The 20,071-nt window shown below is 44.5% G+C and overlaps 1 protein-coding gene across 2 annotated transcripts in view; it reads left to right on the top strand.

The window, feature by feature from the left end:
- Positions 1 to 20,071, top strand: part of IGF1R (insulin like growth factor 1 receptor) — a 246,890-nt gene that overhangs the window by 19,778 nt on the left and 207,041 nt on the right. For both annotated transcript variants that reach the window (XM_061595818.1, XM_061595817.1), the window contains exon 2: positions 3,696 to 4,241. In XM_061595818.1, the coding sequence (XP_061451802.1) occupies positions 3,696 to 4,241 (546 nt within the window). The remainder of the gene's footprint in view (positions 1 to 3,695; positions 4,242 to 20,071) is intronic.

Below are 20,071 nucleotides of genomic sequence, written 5' to 3'. Positions count from 1 at the left end.
CTTTCCATTTTTTGACTCCCTGATATAAAACTAAGCTGCATGTGAAATGTGGTCATGTGCGGAGCTCCACTGGGCCGCTGGGGAGGAAAATGTTTAAATATGGCCCAATTTCCCAAGGACTTCTATTTATTATTGCATTTATCTCCCACCTTTCCTCCAAAGCGCTCAAGGTGGTGTACACACGTGGTTCACCCCCTCCTGATTTTATCCTCGCAACAACCCTGTGAGGTAGGTTAGGCTGAGAACCAGTGACTTAACGCAAGGTCACCCAGTGAGGTTCATGGCCAAGTAGGGATTTGAACCCTGGTCTCCCAGGTCCCAGACCAAAACTCTAACCGCTACACCACACTGATATGCTTTGATGTTTTGAATTGGGAATGTAAATAGTTGTATTAACCAGGGATTCTTGGGTGTACTTGTAGAGTCATGATAGGGACTAGCAAAAGCACTTGCTGTGTAGAGTGTTTGTGTTCAAGCATTGATGCTTGAAAGTTTGAGCTATAGGCTAGGGAGGTTGAATTGCCCCAAGGTTCTCTGCCCACCTAAATGAAGGTTGGTTATTCAGGATATCCGTATCCTTGTTTCATGGCTGACCTTGCAGCCTCCTTGTCACAGACTTGACTTGTTAAGTAGCCCGTCCTTTTGGAATCTCCTGAGTCGACCTGCAGAAGGAGAAAGTGTTAAACAGAGTTTTTTAAAGTGAGTTTTGGAGAACTATCGGAACTCATTTATCTTCACTGGGTACCATAGCGTTGCAACTGCTCATATAAAATTGAGTATGAAGAAAAGCTTGTATTCCTGTAGATGTTAAGCATGGTTATATAAATTCTCTGAATTGCATACTATTTAGAAGGAAGCTGCAGAGTGTTTGCTTAAAATGGTGAATGAAGAGCATTGTAATGTTTGGTTTGTACTTTGGAAGATACATCTCAGTACATACGCTCTGTGTGTGTGTGTGTGTGTGTGTGTGTAAAATCTGGTCCAAAGAAAACACAAAGGAGCCAAAAAGAAACTGTAGTACTCTTTGAACTGGGATCAAGTTTGTCTTTTGAATACATAAATTTCAGGGTGAAATGAACAAAAATAAGAACTGATGTGTTACGAAGTTATTAGCGAGAGTTGTATGGACAAATTTCCTAAATGAAAAACAAAAGGGGACAAAACAGCAAGTGCAGGTGCAAAAAAGAAAAAGGGCGAAAGCTGTGTATTAGGTAGGATTTCTTGTAAAAACATTTAAAATCTTATCAAACCCTCATATGAATTTCTTCTTGAAACCTCAAAAACTCTGGAAAGGTTGTAAGCGGAAGGGTTCCTTCAGGGGAATGAATAGTCAATCTCTAATTAAACAGCTCTAAACTAAAAAGTGTGCCCATTTTCTTACGCATATTCTCTTTCATTCTTCCAGCGTTGTCACTTTGTCGTCTGATCAAGCCCCGAGTGGGGCTGTGTAGTTAGGGAGTGGCTCGGGTTGTCAGTGGCCTTGCTGACACAACACTAAACCGTAGTTTAGCATCACCCGCTCGAGCTTTAGGTATTGGTGCTTCCCCTGCCTCTCTCTTCCTCCTGATTTTAGCTAACTACAGTTACTTGTTTCCTCCAAACCTGGGCAACGCCAACCACAGTGTAACTATGATTTAGGAGAACAAACCAACTTCCAACTGTGGCTTATGATCTGGCTTGTTTTCCAGACTAACCAATATAAGCAATCATGTATTTAAGCACTCATCCGGGCTCTGCCTCTCCTCCCCTAACCTGCTTGTTCATCTGCCTGCCATCTAGCAGGGTGTGCCCAGCGTGGAACCCAGGTGGCTTGCTGCTTCTGTGCCTGGCATAAAATGCAGCTGGCTGCTGCAAGGAGGACTGACCAATTCGTTACTTCTCTGTCAGCCCTCAGCAGGCTTATTTGCAAGGGTGGGGCAAAAACCTCTGGTACCCCCAAACCCCATTGCTCCTGGTGAAACTGTGCCAAATGAATGCCACCTGAATCCCCCAGGAGTTGTTGGCTCTCCTGACTTTGTCGACACCAAGGTTGCTAAGGGTTTAACCATGTCTTAAATTCTGGAGCCATCCTTTAATCCCAGATAATAGCCTTAACTAAGCAGTGTGTGGGAGAAAACATGGGTGGCCCTACTTAGTCTGTATTTACTGCCTTGAAAAGTTAGGCTAGGGTAGAGTGATTTTGGTTTTGTTATGGGTTGTATCTAGGACTTGTTTATTATTTATTGTTGTTTATTATATTTGTGTCCTGTCCAAACTCGAAGAACGCAGACTCAGACACGGCTGGGTTTTTTTCTTTTGAAGTAAGAGACAGTTTCAATTCAGTGCAGTTCTTGAATCTATCTATGGCTTACTCAGAACTTAGCATCTCTCTAGAGCCACATCCACACCAGACATTTGTTGTTGTTGTTGTATGCCTTCAAGTCGATTACGACTTATGGCGACCCTACGAATCAGTGATCTCCAAGAGCATCTGCCATGAACCACCCTGTCCTCAGCCACTCTCATTTGCACAATGGAACTTGCCTTCCCTCTCCTCCCTTGTGCCCCCCAAATCTATTTTTGGGTTTCCTCCAACCCTTTGGAGCAGATCTGGGGTGTGTGTGTGCTGTGGGGACATGATAGGGAGGGGAACCTCCATTGTGCAAGTGGAAGTCCTTGTGCAAACAGGACGACTTATTGGGATAAACACTACAAATTTATATCCAGTGCTTTTTAAGGATTCACATCTTTCCTAGATGACCTGTAGGTAAATAAAGTCAGAATGCAATAATAAAACTGACAAATGAAATATCAAAACGTAACAGATCATTTGGAGCTTTCCCACAGGGTGGTTGGTGGGAGATTAGTCCAGGGATGGGAGGGGGCACAGGCCTGCTGGAACGGGAATGGGTGCCTCTATGTTTTGACCTGCCTCCACCTCTCACTCTTGTGCCTGTTTCTTAAGGCCTTATAGAAACCTTTTAATTAAAGGCTAGAACAGAGTGAGAGTGACGAGGAGAGCCACCATACCGCTGATCTGCCCAGCAGGGACCGAGGTACAGGGCAAACCAGTGCTATCTTAGCTAGCGGTTGATCCTAGCCTAACCCTTAAGACCTGTACAACCCTTGAGGTTGGTATTTGGGGGCATATCTTCAGTGAGTATTTTATGACATCAGTCCTGGTTGTCCTTGTTACCTTCCAGATGAATTTTGTGGTCTTGAGGCACTGGCTGTTCCCAACCTGGTGCCTGCTCTCCAGATATTTTGGACTACAACTGGTTGCAATTAGCAGTTTGAAGTTTCCCTTCAGTTCCCCTGAATTTTTCATTCCCCCTGGTAAGATTGGAAACAACCCCCCCCCCCGTTTCCACCCCTAGAGTTTTGGGTTGTTGTTTTTCAGGCCATCATATCTCTAGTTGGGATGATGATAAAAAGGGGAAAACTCCCATCATTCTGGCCAGTTGTAGTCCAAAACATTTGGCGGGCACTGGGTTGGGGAAGTCTGATCCAAGGGCAGAAAGATCTCTGTATTCTATAACATATAGTATTCCATGAATGTAAATGCCTAAACTGGGTGTTTATAAACCTCAGAAATGTTCTGTTTTTAAACTACACCGGTTAATAGTCTTGGTACCCTTAAGCTATGTTCAATTTTTTTTAATGTTGTTCTTTCTGTCTGGCTTGCCCCTCCCTTCTTTTTGATGCTCGTTTTCCAGTTTGTGGGCCAAACATTGACATTCGGAACAATATGGAGGAACTGAAGCAGCTCGAGGATTGTACGGTGATTGAAGGGTTTCTCCGAATTTTGTTGATCAACCAAGCAGAGGACTTTAGCCATTTCCGCTTCCCAAAGCTAACCATGATCACAGACTATCTATTGCTGTTCCGCGTGGCAGGCCTGGAGACCCTCAGCGACCTCTTCCCGAACCTCACGGTGATCCGTGGCAAGAACCTTTTCTACAATTACGCGTTGGTCATCTTTGAGATGACGAACCTCAAGGAAATCGGGCTGTACAACTTGAGGAACATAACCAGGGGGGCCATCCGGATTGAGAAGAATTCTGACCTGTGTTACCTCTCCACGTTGGACTGGTCTATAATCTTGGATGCTGTCTCCAACAACTACATCATAGGGAATAAGCCACCTAAGGAATGTGGTGACTTGTGTCCGGGGACAGCAGAGGAAAAGCCACTGTGTGAGAAGACCTCCATTAACAATGAATACAGCTATCGCTGCTGGACTTCCAACCACTGCCAGAAAAGTAAGTATTGATGGATTGTTAACTTCTGTCCACCTGTTAATTTAACACATTTCTAAAAGAAGCGTTTCATTAAACAATAACACTCTTCTTCCCAGCGGTGGCTCCGTGCCAGTGGGGCAGCGGAATCCGCTCCAGGTTTTAGTCTGAACCTTCAAAGAGCTGTTGAAGGTTCTTCAGCACCTTGGGCAGCTCCTTGAAAAGTTGAACTAAATCCCGGAGCGGATTCTGCTGCCCCACTGACATGGAGCCACCAGCCCCACTGCCTTGTCTCCTAAAAGTACACATGCCCTGTGTGTTATTGTTGGTTTGCGCCTTGTATATGAAAAATGCACAGCCTTAAAACCAGTATGGGTGAGGGCAGAAATGTCCTTGACTACAGATGATTCTATATGTGTTTGCCCACTTCTAAAACAAATTCTGGAGGAAGACAAAGAACAGCTTCTATGTAATTATCTTAATACAGGGGTGCGGGTCCTGTGGCTGGCTCAGATGTTGCTGGACTCCATCAGGTCTGGCTAGGGATGATGGAAGCTGTACTCTAGCAACATCTGGAAGGCCACAGGTCCCCCAAGCCTGATCTGTTACATTGGATGTCCTACTTAGCATCTGTGATGGAGTTCAAGGTGGTGGACACAGAGAAAGTGGTTAGCCAGTGGTGTCGCTTAGCATCCGTGGAATGAGGAGGGAAGCAATTTTCAGTGGTTGCTCTTCCTCCCTTCAGCTCCCTCAGTCTTCTTCAATCTGCCCTAGAACGTCAGGGGGCACTCCAGAGCAGATTGTGTGTGTGTGCGTGCGTGCACACATGCGCATGGCTGCATGGAAGAGGAGGAACAGTTGATAACTGTTTCCCTCCCTTTGACCATCAGATACAGCCTGAGGTCCCCAGGTGGTCTCTTTATTCAGGCACCGGCCAGACCTAGACCAGCTTAGCTTCATCAGGTGTTAATATCTTGTGTCCCCTAGACCATATAGCCAGGTACCACTTTGAGATGCAGCTCTTCTCCCTGCCCCAGCTGCCTGAGCTGGGTATAGTCTCAGGGAAAAGCATTGTCCTTTCAGTATGATGAACGTATAACCTTAGCTTGAAGTAGTTTAGCATATGTGGAGATGCAAGGGCAGCATCATGACTGTTGAATGTTGGGGATCCAGGGGTATCGTACATGGAAAGTGGTTTTCCTGAGTGCTGTCACTGATTTTTTGTCTGGAACTGGCTTTGTGGTGTGTGTAGAAAGTCATAGAACCAGCCAGATAGCGGTTAGGTGTGCATATGGTGGGTAGATTCAAAGCTAATTGAAGTTTGAGATAGGGACAGATTATGCAGGTCCCCTCCTTTTGCACCCTTGCTCCTGTAGAAGAGTGCCACTTTATAGGGGACCCTGCTTGCAGAAATGGATCCCACATGATGCTGACAAATCTCCACATGTGCATTCTACTGTTTTTTTTAAAACCTATAATGCTTCTCCTCCTCCGCTGCAAATGTTTCAAACTTATCAAAATGATGTTTCACTTGCCCATCAAAGCAATTGAGGATGAAGATGTTTATTGAGTGAACATGTGTGGTGTTTGTAATGCATGTAGTGGTTTTACGTAACCAACTTGAGTGCATAGGTGAATTTGTGGTGAAATTGTGCTTGTCATTACTGTTTGCAGTCTTGTTATCACCTGTGGTGGAGTTTGTCTTCCTCTGATAAAAGCAAAGCACCTTTTGTCTGGGCCTTTTCACTTTGTGCATGAATCAGGGTGAAGAGGCCATGTTGCTCAGATAATGAGTATTGCATCCACTCTTGTATTCATGCAGTGGTGTTGAGCTCTATTTTCGCATCAGTAGACGGCACCAAATTTTGGAAGAAATTTATGGAAGCTTGTCGGTAGGAGTGAAATGTTCAGGTCTGGAGGCTCCGAGCCTTGTATGAGACATGGGCACATGTCGCTTACACTCTAGGGAGAGAGAGATGGGCAGATTAGGTTGTACTCCATGAAAACCCTATTCGTAGGGTCACCATAAGTTGGAATCGACTTGAAGGCAGTTCATTTCCATATTTGAGAGCCAATGTGGTGTAGTGGTTAAGGTGTTGGACTACGACCTGGGAGACCAGGGTTCGAATCCCCACACAGCCATGAAGTTCACTGGGTGACCTTGGGCCAGTCACTGCCTCTCAGCCTCAGAGGAAGACAATGGTAAACCCCCTCTGAATACCACTTACTGTGAAAACCCTATTCATAGGGTCGCCATGAGTCAGGATCAACTTGAAGGCAGTCCATTTCCATTTACTTAACTTTTATAAGTGCGTTCTAGTATTCAAAACCAGGGGAAAGGCCATAGCTCAGTGGTAGAGCATCTGCTTTCTGTGCGGAAGGTCCCAGGTTCACTCCCCAGCATCTCCAGGTAGAGCTGTGAGAGAACCTTATCTGAAACCCTGGAGAGCCACTGCCTGCCAGTGTAGACGATACTGAGCTAAATAGACCCAGTGGTCTCACTTGTTATAATGCAGCTTCTTAATGTTCCTCCATTCCATTTCATGTTGGTAAGGTCTGTGAGGTAGGCCAATATTATCCCTGTATTACTGTTAATAGGAATTTAGGCTGAGTAGCTTGCCAAACCCTGTCAAGTGGGTTCTTGGCTGGTTGATTGAACTGGGGAGTTCCCAGCCTCATTCAGTGCCAGTACACTAAGCCAATTCTGCTTTGAACGTGGCATATCCCTGCCCACTCAGTCCAAAAACATCCTGTTGGGATGGAAGTGTGGTTGGGAGAGACCCCTTGTTTGAAGAAACATGGTACTGTCCAATGTGCACATCGCTGGCTGTTGTGGAGGGCAGGGCATGGGAGGAGCTCAGTCCTTCCTGGTTGAGTTTGACCGAACAGGTCCAGTGATGCCAACGACTTGATTCTATGCCATCAAGAGTTTGGAAAGTATTGATGTTATTGTTGGGTTTCAAGCAGTACTGAGAAGTCAGCGTTTGAATTCAAGGGTCCCGTGGTGCTGCTGGTACTTTCACTTAATCATGAAATGATGGCTCAGATGCACGGCTTATATCCACCAGGAGCTGTGTGTTCAGTATTGTGTGGGCCCAGTTCTGTGGAGCTCTCTCTCTCCTGAGATCAGGCAGGCTCCCACCCCTCGTTGAACTTCTGGCGGTTGGTGAAGATTTTGTTTTATTTCACCAGACATTTTAAGTGCTTTTCTGATAATTTATGGCTCATTTTAACTTGATTTTATTCCTATCGTATCTCTTTTGTAACCTCATTTTACACCTCTTAGAAAGTACGGCGTTAAATGGTATATCAGTTGTTTGAATTATCACAATGTTTGTGGCTTGTGCCCGTAGTCCTTTGCACCAAGAAATTACAATTTCTGCCTTTAGGGGATAACATGTGGCTCAGCAAAGAACTTTCTGGTTGCAGTGTTAGATTCTTTAGAGAGCATTCGCTTTCGAGAGGCCTACCATCAATAAATCAGTGGACAGTTCCCTCACACAGCATCCATCTTTGTTTCTGGGCCAGATGGATGCCTCACCTCAGCTGGAGAAGGGAAGATTTGCTGGTTATATGGATGACCCAGGAGGAATTTATCCAGAGTGTCCAGGTGTGTTGGCCTGGTAGCCGCAGAGTTTGGAATGTGTACCCATGTTGGTGCCAGTGCTTACTGGGTTGCCTTGGAGTTTGGGATGCACACGTGTGGTACCACAAGACTTGGGAGTATGTCTCCCCCTTCTCCCACGCTTATGGTTTTAGACAGCACCACTATAAGTACAGCACAAAGGAAGATCTTTGGCAGGGGAGGAGCAAGGATCATGGGGCGTTGCAGTAAGAAACTGTTGAAGGGTAGAGCTGTATAGGACACTATAGTTTCCCAAGCTTAAGTGAAAACGCATTGGGCAAATGCCCTTGCGTCAATGAGGGCTAGAATCTTTAAAAACGCAGCAAAACGAGGCTGGATTTTTCTGACTGTAACAGCACAATTCCAGATAGGCTGACATGAAATGAACTGGTTAAGAAAGAGTTAAAGGCGATGTTGGGAGTGGCGGGATGGGAATAAGATTTTAGGTAGTATGCAGTGGATAGGAGAGCCGGAAATATCACAGCAAAGTGTATAGCCCATTTCATTACTGAAGATGGGGGGGGGGATCTTTATTATTAGAAGGACTAATGATGATAAGCCTGGACTGCAAAGACGGAAGACTTCATCTTTGCCCGCAGTGTTCCTGGAGGGGAACCGCTGCCCTTTCGGCAGGGAAAACAAGGGAAGTATAAATGTTCTATTGTTTTAAAAGGGAGCTTCCTGTTTGCTCTGCGTGGTGGTTGGAGCGCGTTAGCAGCGGAGGAACAAGGAAGGGGCTGTCGCTTAATGGCAGAGCATTTGCTTTGCTTGCAAAAGGTCACAGGTCCCATCTTTGGCATTTCCAGGTGGAGCTGGAAATGTTCCCTGTCTGAAATCCTGGAGAGCCAATGCCGGCCCCTGAAGAGAGTAGTGAGCGAAGGGGTCCAGTGGTCTGACTTGTTGTATGCAGCTTCGTAGGCTCCTTACTAGTTGACAAGGGCCCATAGCCCAGTGGTGGAGGACCTATGTCACATGCAGAAGATCCCAGTTTCAACTCCCAGCATCTCCGGTAGCGCCAGGAGTGGCCCCTGGCTGAAACCCTGGGCAGCTGCTGCCGGTCAGAGTAGACAGTACTTGGGTAGATGGTCTGACGTGGTGTGTGGCAGCCTTTGGTCCTAAGGAACGTAGCAAAAGAGTAGTGAGGTGGGTGGTATAGGGGGAAGAAGGGTCACTGAAAACAAATGTTTGTGTTCAGGATAGTAATTAACTTAGAATCTTTTTCTCTCTACTTAGAAAGCCCTCAGTTCAGTGAAACCATTTTCACAAGACCCATGGTTGTTGTAAGGAAGCAACTTAACTGTATCAGACTTTGAGGCCCTGGTGGTAGAGGAACAAAAATACCACATGAGGCTCATCTATCTCCTGCAGCGTGGGGTTTATATAGGGTGGGGGTCTCGCTTGAGAAGAATAGGGCACAATAGCTAAATTGAGCCTCCACGTTTAGAGGCAGTATACCCCTGAATGTGAGATCTTGCAGATGAGCAACATGAGAGGACTGCCCCATTCTGCAGGATTCAGTGGCCTAGTAGTATGTTGAAATGGCACCTAACTTTTTGCCTTATGCTTCCTGTTGGTTGGTCGCAAGTTGTGGGCCATAAGTGTTAATGTGGATGCCGAAAGGCTGGCTAGTGGTGGCAGGGCCATGTCACTTTGCCAGACAAGTTGGAGAGAACAGATGTGAACCTCTACCTTCCAGGTGCTAAGTGTAATGAGTCAACGGATTCTGGGCTTGCCTCGTCATTCTCATGTAAGGGAAGCAACATCTAGCGGAACATTCCCAGAAGCTTCTATGCGAAGAATCAACTTGGTTCCCCAGTCAGCTTTTCTTTCCCACTTCCGCAAGTGACCTTTTTTAATCCAAAAGCTGCGCATTCCTTCCTGCGATCCTACATCTGCTTCCCTTTATGCTCTTCCACCTGTGTGATACTACAAGTCTCTTCCTCCTTCAAGCCCCCCCTCAAAAACCACCTTCTCTTTGGCTTCACTACTTGACCCTCATCCTCAACTGGAGTGAAGCTGAAACTTTAACTGGAAGCTCCATGGGGGGAACACCTGTCTGTCTTCCCCTTATATCAGGGGTGGAGAGCTTCTTGTCTGGGGGCCAAATATGGCCCTTCAGGCCTTCCTGTCTGGACCCCAGGACTCTCCACAGCCACATCCTCTTTTCCAGGCCATAACCCTCACTCTTTCCCCTTGCTTCACACTCTCCTTGTAGTGTTTTTGCCTGGATGGAATGAGTCCTCGCACTCTGTTAACAATTCTCGCTTAACCTGGAAGGATGGGGTGTGTGTGTGTGGAAACTACCCTACTGTAGAAGGTAAAATTGACATTGATTGCTCTGTCCGCTTTTGCCTTTGGCTGACCTGCCATTAGGATGTGGCCCCCAGAAGGTTGCCCACAAAGGAATGCGGCCCTTGGACTGAAAAAGGTTCCTCTCCTTGGCCTTATATCAATTTCTGTAAAGTGCTGTTTGTGGGTGGTGTTGTAAATATAAGTGTGTGTGTGTATATACGCACACACACACTCTCACTGCTCTTTTGGTAAAAAATGAGGTGCTGGTAATTATATCTGGTTAAAAATACCATGGGTACAAGCGCAAAATGGCTGCCGCGGGCGGAGGTGAGTATTGTCACAAAAAAGCCAAATGAATGTGTGGCTATGGCTTCATTCATACATGGGCTTATTGCGTTAGTTTTATGAATTATAAAGTTAGTGCTTCTGTTCCAATTTCTAAAATTCCTTTTCTGCTGCAGTACCAAGAATCGTGGCTTTTTGACTGATATACTGACATGTTGCGCTAAATGTCTTTCACACTGCTGCAAAAACTACTTGTTTCCATTGCTCACCTGCTATACACATGCACTCTGTAGTTCCCCCATATTTTATGTTTTGTACACCGCTTTGGTATTTTTTGGGTATAAAGTGATTAAGAAAATTTTCTAAATCAGTAAATAAACAATAGAGAAATGAGTGTGTGGGTGTATCTTGTCACGTCTCCATGTGACACCTCTTCCTTTCGCTTCTGATATTTTTGTGGGGGTGGGATTGGTACCTGCATCTACGCTGGAATACTGACGCCATTTTGGGGAGGTAAAAAAAAAAGGCGGGAAAATGATAGCGCACTGCAATTTATTGGATTTTGGTGCTTGCAAATGAAATATTTCTGGAATAATTTATCAGGGAAACAAGTGCTTAAATGTCCACTGTATTCTGTTAGGTTTCTGGAACTGGCTTTTATGTTGTGTGAAAGACCTCCTCCTCCCAAATGCAAAACTTATGAGGTAAGGAACTGTTAGGGAAACAGATTAAATGGCTGTCGGAAAGCACCCTGTGTGTGAGGTTCTGGAGGATAGCAGGCTGGCAGGCATCCTGACTTATGCTTTCAATGAGCTGGCTTGGGAGTTTTTGGTGCTGACGTCTCTTAACCCACTGCCCCCTCCCGGTCTTCCTCCAGGAAGCTTGTGTTCGAATCCTTTTGTCCTTGTTGAGACCTTCCACTGAAGGATATCAAGTGGGTGGGTAAATGCTGTGTGGGAACACTTAGTTCTTTTTGCAAGCAAGCTGGCTTGTTTAATTTTGTCGCTGAGCAGAAGCTGGTTATCGTGAACAAAGGAGGCGAAAGAAAGAAAGACAAAAGCTGCTGCTTCCTTCGGTCGAACTCTCTCATGGAAACAATGTCAAAAGTGGGCAGCTTCCAGCAGCCGTGCAAGACATTTGTGACATTTTTATAGCAATATATAAATTGGATAGAAAAGTGAAAGTGGTGGTGTTGGGGCCGGGAAGAGGGAGGTTCAAGGTTCCGTGGGTATCTCTTCTCCCCTTTCCCCCCCAAATAACCTTTTGAGTACTTGCATTCACGTTAGTTCCCACAGGCATTTGCAACGTTAATCCTGCAATATTTACTCTTTGCTTTCTTCTGGAGCTTCAGGGAGAATGCCAACCGCGTTCCGCTTACATCTCCTTTTGGCAGTAGAACTGGAGAATGATGTTGCCATTCCGGATTTCCGGAAAAGCGAAGTGGTTGGATGGTTTCCAGCAGCTGCTGGGATGAGTCGTTGTTCGCTACTCTCTCTCTCTCTCTCTCTCTCTCTCTCTCTCTCTCTCTCCCTCCCTCCCTCCAACTTTGCTTAGGATATGTTTTGGATGGAAGTTTGGCATCAGAGTAAATTCTCCTACAGAGCCAGGAGAGACTTTCATATTGCAGTGCTGTGTTAAAATGTTACTGGGATCTTTGGGGGGGGGAGGGGAGAATCAAACCATTGTAGTACTTGAGTTGGGTGTTTATGTTTTTGTTTTGCTCCCTTTGGTCAATACAGTCTTTTTAAAAACTTGATTTGATATGCCTCCCAGAATTTATTTACTCCGTAATAGTTCTGTCTCCCCAGTACTTTGTCTACGCTTGGGGGAATGTGGATGAACTTAGCGTTTCAGTTTCAGTGTCAGATTCCAACCCTTGGATCAAAGAAAACAGAGCCAGGTTCCTTACTGCAGCCATCAAAACTAGGCCACTGTTATTCAAGGAGACATAAACTCCGAGTCAAAGTTGTCTGCGCTTTTACCATTTCTGATTTTTTCTATGGGTTTTGCTATACTCTCATTGTATATATGCGTTTGTGTGCGTGCATATATACTTTTTGTTTTGTTTTTCTCCCTGTGGTTGTCTTGATCGGTGGTCCCCAAACTTCCCCCACCCATCCCGGACCACTTGAAAATTGCTGAGAGTTTTGGTGACCCACTTAATGATTTTGCTACCTATTGTAGCAATTGTAATGATTTTTTTGATTTTTAATTGGATTTTTATGAACACACTATGGATCACCTGAATGGAGTTCATGGACCACTGATGGTCCATGGACGCTTAACCCTACATGGCATTTGACGTTTATGGTCTTGTATTCCCGATCTCTATGTATGGATGTGAAAGCTGGACAGTGAAAAAAATGGATAAGAGAAAAATTAACTCATTTGAAATGTGTTGGAGGAGAGCTTTGCGCATACCATGGAGCGTGAAAAAGACAAATAATTGGGTGTCAGAACAAATTAAACCAGAACTGTCACTAGAAGCTAAAATGATGAAACTGAGGTTATCCTACTTTGGACACTTAATGAGAAGACATGATTCACTAGAAAAAGACAATAGTGCTTGGAAAAACAGAAGGGAGTAGAAAAAGAGGAAGGCCCAACAAGAGCTGGATTGATTCCATAAAGGAAGTCACAGACCTGAACTTACAAGATCTGAACAGGGTGGTTCATGACAGATGCTCTTGGACGTCACTGATTCATAGGGTCGCCATAAGTTGTAATCAACTTGAACACACATAACAAGACCAAATAAACTGGTCTTGATTTAAATGTACTAGTTCTCGGGGAACCCTTGCCCTCTGTAAGGATTAGTCCAGCTTTTCCCAACCTTTGGCTCCCGAGATGTTGCTGAACTACATCTTCCATCAGTCCCAGTCAGTGTCGCCAATGTTCAGGAATAATGGGAATTTTAGTTCAGTAAAATCTGGGGATCTAAAGGTTGGCAAAGGCTGGATTAGTCTACTCTTTAATAGGATTGACCTAATGTTTGGTAGGAATCTGAAGCTGGTGTCCCCTAGGCCAGTGGTTCCCAAACCTTTTCCCCCATGAAACCACTTAAAAATTGCTGATTTTGGTAGACCACTTAGTGATTTTTCTGCCTCTTGAAGCAATTGTAATGCACTCGTTATTTAATTTATATCCCGCTCTTCCTCCCAGCAGGAGCCCAGGGCGGCAAACAAAGCACTAAAAACACTTTAAAACATCATTAAAAAAGACTTTAAAATACATTAAAACAAAACAGCTTTAAACACTTTTTTTTAAAAAAAGCTATCAAGACATTAAAAAAAAAGTTTAAAAACATTAAAAAAGCAATTCCAACACAGACACAGACTGGGAAAAGGGCTCTACTTAAAAGGCTTGTTGAAAGAGGAAGGTCTTCAATAGGTGCCGAAAAGATAACAGAGATGGCACCTGTCTAATATTTAAGGGGAGGGAATGTCACACAGTAAATCGGTGGCAGAGGCGGGAGTTGAACCCAGATCTCACCTAGCAAGAATGGAAAATTTTTGTCTGCTTTTGTAAGACAGGGAGGCCTCTGAAGCAGAATTATCTCTTTCTGCAATGTGATTAGATCATGTATGAAATTGCCCTCTGAAGGATGAGCACCTTTAGTAGCTGCCTGCATTCCTGGGAGTTGATGGCTGGCACAGTTAAGCAAAGAAGTTAAGGTGACCCTGGCCTCTGGGTGGCATGCAGCTGAATTAAGTGAGCCTTGCTTCGAAGTAGGTGGGTGTGTTGTGGTAGCGACTTACGTTGGTAGAAAGCCTTGTGCTGCCCACTTTGCAGGACAGCTTAGTGAGCCGCAAAGCGCCTCTGGTTTCTTTTTCTCCTTCAGCTGTCAGACCGTGTTCTTTGTCCTTTAGAAAACATTGAATCTATGCAAAGTATGCGGGCATGACTGGAAGAGGGGAAGGGGGAGCCTTAGCCCTGAATCAGTTCCTTCTGTTTTATTATAAGCTGTATCTTTCATGTGTCTTGTGCTTTGTGGAATGTCGGAGGAATCTGTTGTGGAAGCTTAAAAGGACCAAGTTCATGTGCCTTGGTATATAATACTCTATTCCCAACATCTCTCTTTTACTTTTTCTCTTGGTTCCCCTGCATCAAATTTTGGGTTGTATGTTCCTCTGGGCAGGGACCTGCCCTCTCGTACTCTGTTAGTTGCCATGCAGGCTGAGGGTGCAGCATACATAAACAATAAACCAGTGGCCACAGTTCAGTGGCAGAGCACCTGCTTTGTGTGCAGAAGGTCCCAGGTTCAGTCCATGGCATCCCCAGCTAGGACTGGGAGAAACCCCCATCAGAAGCACTGGCGAGGTGCTGTCAGTTAGTGTAGGCAATACTGAACTAGATCGATGGGCTGACTCGATGTAAGGCAGCTTCCGATGACTTCAGGGAAGGGCCTTAACTCTGTGATGGAGCATCTGCTTTGAAGGGCCCAGGTTGAATCCCTGGAAAATTGCCAGTCAGTATAGGCTAGGAGCAGAGAACCTGTGGCCCTCCAGATGGTGTTGGACTACAACTCCCATCATCTCTGACCATTAGCCATGCTGGGACCTGGATTCCATCAACATCTGGAGGGCAACTGGTTCTCTACCACTGACGTAGAGAGTAATGAACTAGATAGACCAATTGGTCTCATTCGTTATAAGGCAGCTGTCTAGGTTCTGTATAATCCATCACTGTTTCTAAGAAGCAGAAGGAAGGATGGGCCTTTACACAGCAATTGCATGCTTTGTTTTCAGCATCTGGGGGTACCAGAGACAGGCTAGTAATAGAGGCAATACTAGCAGGGCTGTGGAGTTGGAGTCGGAGTCAGAAGCAATTTTGGGTGGAGTCAGTAGATATGTACCGACTCCGACTCCTGCTTCAAAATAAAAACTTTCATAGGAATTTAGGAAAGTTTTCTTGTTCAGAAATTTTAATCAAATAAATATATTTTATGTTCTATCAATCTAGCCTGATGATTCACGTGATGGCGATGAAATGCCTTGTGGTACCATTTTACTACAGTAAATTTCGTATTACTAGTTAATGTACATTTGCCATTTATGAAGGAGTTGGAGTCAGACAGTAGAAAAATAGAGGAGTCGGAGTCGAAGGTTTGGCATACCGACTCCACAGCCCTGGATGCTAGAGTGCATCCTTGTACAGAATTCTCACATATAAATGGGAGGTTAGTCTTGTAGAGGAAAAGGAAAGTCCTGATCTTATCGAGTAGGGGAATACTTATTTCACCCTTGTTATTGGGATTTATGCCCTTACTGACAGGGGTACCAAAGAAGATTGTGCTTCAGCAATGGAGGGGCACAATGTAGACCAGCCTTTCCAAGCCTGGTGTCTTTCCATCTGTTTTGTACTACGACTCCTATCAGCCTGAGCCAACATGACCAATGATAATTGGTGTTGGAAGTTATAGTCCAACTTCTGGAGGGTGCTAAGTTGGGGAAGGCTGGTGTAGACAGTGCTGATTTAGATGGAGTATAAGGCAGCTTAAAGGACATGAGAATAGCTTACCCATCTAGTCCAGCTCTCACAATGGCCAACCAGATGTCTATGGGAAGCCTGCAGGCACGAACAGAGTGCCACAACACTTTCCCCTCCTGCAGTTTCCTCTTCCCAGCGATGCTTAGCACTGATGGTGGGTTTCTTGGAAAAAAATTGAATTGGAAAATTTTCCTATGTAAATTAGAGTAATTTGGATTGGAAAATGTTCAGTTTGCATCGGAAAATTTTCTGATGCTCCAGAGAGTGATCTAATTTATAGTGTTTATTTTAATTATATTTGGTAAAAGAAAGCTAGAAACTTTGAAGCTACCAAGCGTGCCTAATACTGTATTTGCAGTTGGCATCCTTTCATTGTTACTAATAAACTTTAGTTAGTAATGAATGGAAAAATAAAGCAGTGGGAAATTTTCAACTACATGTCACTGGTCCTTAAAATATCCAAATCCACTCACCCCTTAATCGTAATGGTGGGGACTTGGCTAATTCTCTCATGTCCAAGCTTTCTGTCCTGTTTTAGGACAGTCAAGAAATGTCACCTGGAATGGGGCTGTACAAGTGAGAGCAAAATTGTTGCTCCGCAGCTGCTGGAAGGAAGAGTGGATGAGGTTGCCACCAGAACAATTTAGTCTGCACCTCCCATGGTGCCTACAAACACAACTCTTGTTAATACACACATCTGTAGGAAGAAGGAAAGTGCTAGGATTTGGTATTCTACAGCATATTGTGTTCCTGTGGAACTGCTTCCTAATTAAGGCAAGCTCCTACATTAATACAATTTTGGTGCTTGCTGGCCGGTAATGCCAGTTGGATCCTTTGAACTAGGGCCATTGGGCTAGTTCAGGAGCTGACAATTCTTTTCAGGCCTTTGAACGCATCAGTGAATGCTATGAGTACCACTCCCACTGATCACTTCTCCTTCCCTCCCCAAGAAACAAAGAACATGCACATATACATTTTGCTCTTCAAAGGGACCTGTGTTAAGGTCAGATCCAGTACAGTTAACCAGAGCCTTGAGAAGCACAGAGAGCTAAACGAGGAAGAGGGAAACAGTGCCTGTCTTCCAACTTCCTCCTTCAGGTCTATGTACCTTTCAAGGGAGAAAAATGTAACCATCCTCACTACCTCTTGACCAAGGATGTGTGTTGTGTGAGTAGCTCAGAGTCTCCATGGGTGACAGGGGAAGACCTCCTCACTTAATACCTGCTGTTTTACTCTGAATTTTGTAGTATTATTTTGTACACCACTTTGTTGTCATTATGAAATGTATTGGATATAAATATTTCAACCAATAAAAATAATAAAATTGCCACACCTGCTCTCTGCTTCCTGCCAGCAGGTGACGCATTCCTTGCTGGGGGGAATTCTGCAGCTCATTGCACCCCAAGGGGATCATGGCAAAATACAATGCATGGGTAGAGTTTTGAAGGCCTCGGAAAATTTCAGGAAATCCCCCAGGTTTCTCCAATTTTTCTGTTTTTCCCAATTTTTCTGGGTTTTTTTTTCTGGGCCTTCACATCTCTATGCATCAGCTATCGTAACTACCTGTTTCTCCTTTCTCTTTAATAAATAAATAAGTAAAAAGGACTTATTTTAAACATGACATTTCCAAAGTTGCATTTATCTGGATGTACTAGCAAGGCGGTCATTTTTTCTCCTGTATCTGGGGGATGCGGATTGCTGTTCAACTGGGCTGTCTGCTTTTATGGTAAACCCCTCTATTAAAGGCGCCTTAACAGTGGTGCCTGGCCAGTTGCAAAAGGGGCTCCACTTTCTTTTTGTGCTTTCCTTTGAAGCAAAAAGGCTTCTTTTGAACAAGTGTGGGAAAGACATTTCTCAATCTGAACCTGAAAGAGCCTCCTGTGTGCTCCTTCTTCCTGGACACTTTGTTAGCCTTTGTCATTGATTAAATTGTCGCGAATGAATGCTGCTGAGCTTCTTGATAGCGCTTTGGAGCTCTGCTTCACATACATTATCTCCCTAATCCTTACACCAACTCTGTAAAGTGGAGTTACAAGGGCTGCTACGTGCGCCTTGTCCTGGCAGTGAAAGCCTTATCTGAGCTATACATTTAAAGCAGTATTATGCCACTTTAAACTGTTATGACTTTCTCCAAAGAATCATGGGAAGTGTAGTTTAAGGGTGCTGAGAGTTGTTAGGAGGTGGATACTCTGCGGATAGTCCATTAATAGAGATGTGTGATGTCAGTTTCTGTCTTGTGTGGAAGTACATCAGCAGGTGCAGCCTGATTCAGTAGCAGAATGGAATGTCTTATTGTGGTCTGCACTGTACGTTTAAAGCAGGATCATACCACTTTAAACAGTCATGGCTTTATCCAAAGGATCATGGGAGCTGTAATTTGTTAAGGGTTTTGAGAGTCGTTAGGAGACTTCTATTCTCACTGAACTACAATTCCCAGAGTTCCCTGGGAAGAGGAATTGATTGCCAAAACACTCTGAGAACTGTACCAATAAGGGGCATCCTAACCGCTCCCAGCACCCTTATGAAACCACAGCTCCCAGGATTCTTTGTGGGAAGCCATGACTGTTTAAAGTGGAATAATACTGCTTTAAATGTATAGTGCAGATGGGACTGATAGCTAAAGTTGTGGATAATTGAGGACCTGCTGCTTTCTCCTTAAAAAGTTATGGTAAGGTAGATTTTGCTAGTTTTAGGCTGATAGAGAGATGTGGGGGGCTAGAACCGCCCTTTTAAAACAAAGCAAAAAGAATTGTCTATATTAATTTTTATGTTAAATCAGGATTGATGGCATATTCTCACTGTTACTGTCAGCTGGCAGTGTTTTTTGTGTTCAATGTTTTTGATTCATTTTTCACTTCTTTCTCTGTTATGTTTTGTAAATGAAAAACAAAACAATCAGAAAAGTCTTCCTGAAATTGGGGGGGGGGGGATATTTCACAAGTGAATGTTGAGTGACATATATTTTAAAGTGGTATGTTTAAATATTGCTCTCAACAATTCATACTGCTGTAGACCTTCAAGATTCCAAAGTAGGAATCTTGGAGCTATTGTTGTTTAATGTTTATATTTTGGTCTTCAATAATAAGTATCCAGAACAGCTTACCGAAAAAAGTAAAGAAATAGACAAGTCAATATATCAGATCATGAACACGTCCAAGAGCTTTTTTTAAAAAACCAGGCGTAACGCTAGCACATTGCTAGGACAGATAGCATTGCTTCTGTTTTGACAAAACACTTTTGATTGCTAAACCCTCGAAGGACTTGATGAGGGCTGTTGCTCTCATGCCCTGCTTGTGGGCTTCCAACAGAGGGTATCTGGATGGCCACTGTGGGAAAGAAGATGCTGGATTAGATGGGCCTTTGGTTTGATCCTGCGGGACTTGTTTTGTGTTTGTGTGAAGTTCTGGTTGTGCTATATCTGGTGAGGTAGGGGAAATTCTTTCCTGTTGATTAGATATATTTCGGCTTCTGTTTTGACGCTGTAGGCCGCAATGTTGTCCTGAGATTATATGAACCTCTGGCTGGGTGGGGCATCCCATCTTGTACTGCTGGGGTGCCACTCTTTGGCCACATTCACACCACACCCTTAGTCCTCTATTACTCCACTTTAAACATCCATGGCTTCCCCCAAAGAATCCTAGGATAGTTTGTGAAGGGTGCTTAGAGGAGACTCTCTATTCCCCTCACAGAGTTGCCAGAGACAGTGGTTTATCAGTCAGTCCCTCTACCCAGGAAACTGGGAATTGTAGCTCAGGGAGGGAACAGGGGTCTCCTGGCAACTCTCAGCACCCTTTACAAACTACAGCTCCCAGGATCGTTTGGGCAAAGCAACCACTGTTTGAAGTGGAATAATAGTGGCCTTAGTGTCTGACTGTTCTTTAGGATATGGTTGCTGATAACAGTAATTCAGTCCTCTGGGGGTTGCTGGGCGAGGCTCAGTCTTGTTGCAGATACTTTTTAAACATCTGGATGGCCTCTTCTATTGTCTTCACACAGAACGCCCAGCTCTACATTTCATTAACGAAAGAGCTGCTGTCTTTCTGGTCTTTCAAAAACAAACATGGACTGGATTCTGAGATGTGTGGATCCAGGGAAGATGAAGGTGATGAAGCTGGAAGTAGGTGTGCCTATCCTGAAGGGGATTAGTCTGCCTGTGAAAGAA

This window comes from Rhineura floridana, chromosome 14, assembly GCF_030035675.1.
Source record: "Rhineura floridana isolate rRhiFlo1 chromosome 14, rRhiFlo1.hap2, whole genome shotgun sequence".
NCBI classification, from domain to species: Eukaryota; Metazoa; Chordata; class Lepidosauria; order Squamata; family Rhineuridae; genus Rhineura; species Rhineura floridana.
Note: the sequence above shows the minus strand (reverse complement) of the source record. Positions and strands in the feature narration are given on the sequence as shown.